This window comes from Engraulis encrasicolus, chromosome 7, assembly GCF_034702125.1.
Source record: "Engraulis encrasicolus isolate BLACKSEA-1 chromosome 7, IST_EnEncr_1.0, whole genome shotgun sequence".
Classification (NCBI taxonomy): domain Eukaryota; kingdom Metazoa; phylum Chordata; class Actinopteri; order Clupeiformes; family Engraulidae; genus Engraulis; species Engraulis encrasicolus.
Window position 1 is genome coordinate 12647051 of NC_085863.1, and position 2500 is coordinate 12649550.

Below are 2500 nucleotides of genomic sequence, written 5' to 3' on the forward strand. Positions count from 1 at the left end.
TAAACTTTCATGTAAAGAACAAAGTTGGCAATAGTGCAGCCCAGTTTCAATGACCAGCATAGTTGCAGTACCTTTTGTGACCATTTCCTGCACAGTGTACCTTTAAGAGGTTGTGGAGCTAGCTCACCTTGTTTCTGAGGAGGAACTTGTTCCTGCAGATGAGGATCTCCCTGAGCCACTTGAGGACCTCCGTACTGCCCATCATCTGGTGGCCCGTCAGCTTCTTGCAGATCGCAAACAGCACCTGCGAACTACAGCAGCACAAACAGCCAATCAACACGCGGATCACAAACGACACCTGGCGAACTACAGCAGGAGAACAGCCAATCAACACGCAGATCACAAACGAAACCTGGCGAACTACGGCAGCACAAACAGCCAATCAACACGCAGGTCACAAATGACACCTGGCGAACTACAGCAGCACAAAGAGCCAATCAACACGCAGATCACAAACGAAACCTGGCGAACTACGGCAGCAGAACAGTCAATAACAAACAACACCTGCGAACTACAGACGCACAACAGCCAATCAACACGCAGATCACAAACGACACCTGGCGAACTACAGCAGGAGAACAGCCAATCACAAACGACACCTGCGAACTAAAGACGCAGAAGAGCCAATCACAAACAACACCTGCGAACTACAGACGCAGAAGAGCCAATCACAAACAACATCTGCGAAAAACAGCAGCACAAACAGCCAATCAACACGCAGGTCACAAATGACACCTGGCGAACTACAGCAGCACAAAGAGCCAATCAACACGCAGATCACAAACGAAACCTGGCGAACTACAGACGCACAACAGCCAATTAGGGATGCAAATTATCGATTAATTCATTAATCATTAGTTGATAGTGTTATCGATCGACTTTCGATTAATTGATAAGCGGCGTTTTTTCACCTGAATTTCGTAGGGCCTTTTAAAATATCAGCTAAATAGTTAAAACACTGAGTTCAAAAAGTATAGGCCTATATTGTTATATTAAATTATATTATGAGAATTACATTATGATAATTTAGCCCATATTGTATTATGTTATCTTATATTATATATTCCTCAAGTAATTATGCATTAGGAAAAGAAAGCAGACATGTTTTCTATGGCATCTCCACACCACCTTTGGGGGGGCATTGCTTGGTTTCACCACAGACCTGTATTAATTAAGTTAATACAGGTTTGTGGGTTTCACCCAGGAGTGAACTAGTAGCCCCATGCCCCCTCTATGTCGCCTTGCTGTTGCCTGAGATATGATGACAGACAACGTTGAGTGAAACGTGATCAGACTCAGAACTTGTCTGCATATACAGTGAGGAGAATAAGTATTTGATCCCTTGCTGATTTTGTTGGTTTGCCCACTAATAAAGACATGATCATTCTATAATGTTAATGATAAAATGTATTATAATATAGAGAGACAGAATATCAAAAAGAAAATCCAGAAAATAACTTTGAAGAATATATTTTAATTGATTTGTATTCCATTGAGGAAAATAAGTATTTGACCCCTCTAGTCAAAAAAGACAAAATACTTGGTGGCAAAGCCCTTGTTTTCACATACAGAGGTCAGATGTTTCTTTCAGTTAATGACAATGTTTGTGGGTATATTAGAAATGATTTTTGTCCACTTTTCTTTGCAGATCATCTCTAAATCACTTAAGTTGTATGACTGTAGCTTGCCAAATGGGAGCTTCTGTTCCCTTCACAGGATTATGTAAGGGTTAACGTTCGGCGAGAAGGTCGCTACCGTGGAATAGCAGCACGACAGAGAGAATCTTTAGACCCCGACGCGGAGCGGAGGGGTCTTGTTCTCTCTGAAGTGCTGCTATTCCACAAAGCGACCGACTCGCCGAAAGTTAACCCGCTTATTATATGGATATACTTAAATGATTCACACATGCGGGGACATTTCTTTAGACCTATTTAATGTTAAGATTGTTGCTGCGCAAAACAAAACAGAGCCGTTGTGGAACACCGCTAGGCAACAGCTAGGTAGGCTAGCCAGGACAACAGGTGTTGTCTATCACAGCAGCTGATTAGAGTGACAAAAGACCGGACCCCCTGTGGAGTGATATGAAACATTCGCTTTAGCCACTGACTTGTATACAAGCCAGTGGCTTTAGCAGTGAACGTCTTGTTGCCAATGACAGCGGTAGCCAGGACAACGGGTGCTGTCTATCACAGCAGCTGATTAGAGTCTTGTTGAAAAGTCGCTTTAGCAGTGAAAGTCTTGTTGCCATTGACAGCGGTCTGTTATAGACCAACCCGTCCGTTATCGAAAAATAACAGACGTCCGAACGTTGGGGAGCCCCGTTGAAATGAATGGAGCATTCGACAGATGACGTCACAACCATATAATAATATAGGGTTAATGTTTGGAAACTGTCTAGGCCACTTCATGACCTTAATGTGCTTCTGCTTGAGCTACTCCTTCGTTGCTTGGGCTGTATGTTATGGATTATTATCATTTTGGGAGGCTAATCCATGACCCA

At 43.0% G+C, this 2500-nt stretch overlaps 1 protein-coding gene across 1 annotated transcript in view; it reads right to left on the bottom strand.

Moving 5' to 3' along the window:
- Positions 1-2500, bottom strand: part of nf1b (neurofibromin 1b) — a 193838-nt gene that overhangs the window by 146117 nt on the left and 45221 nt on the right. The window contains exon 16 of the mRNA XM_063202868.1: positions 128-251. Coding sequence (XP_063058938.1) covers positions 128-251 — 124 coding nt within the window. The remainder of the gene's footprint in view (positions 1-127; positions 252-2500) is intronic.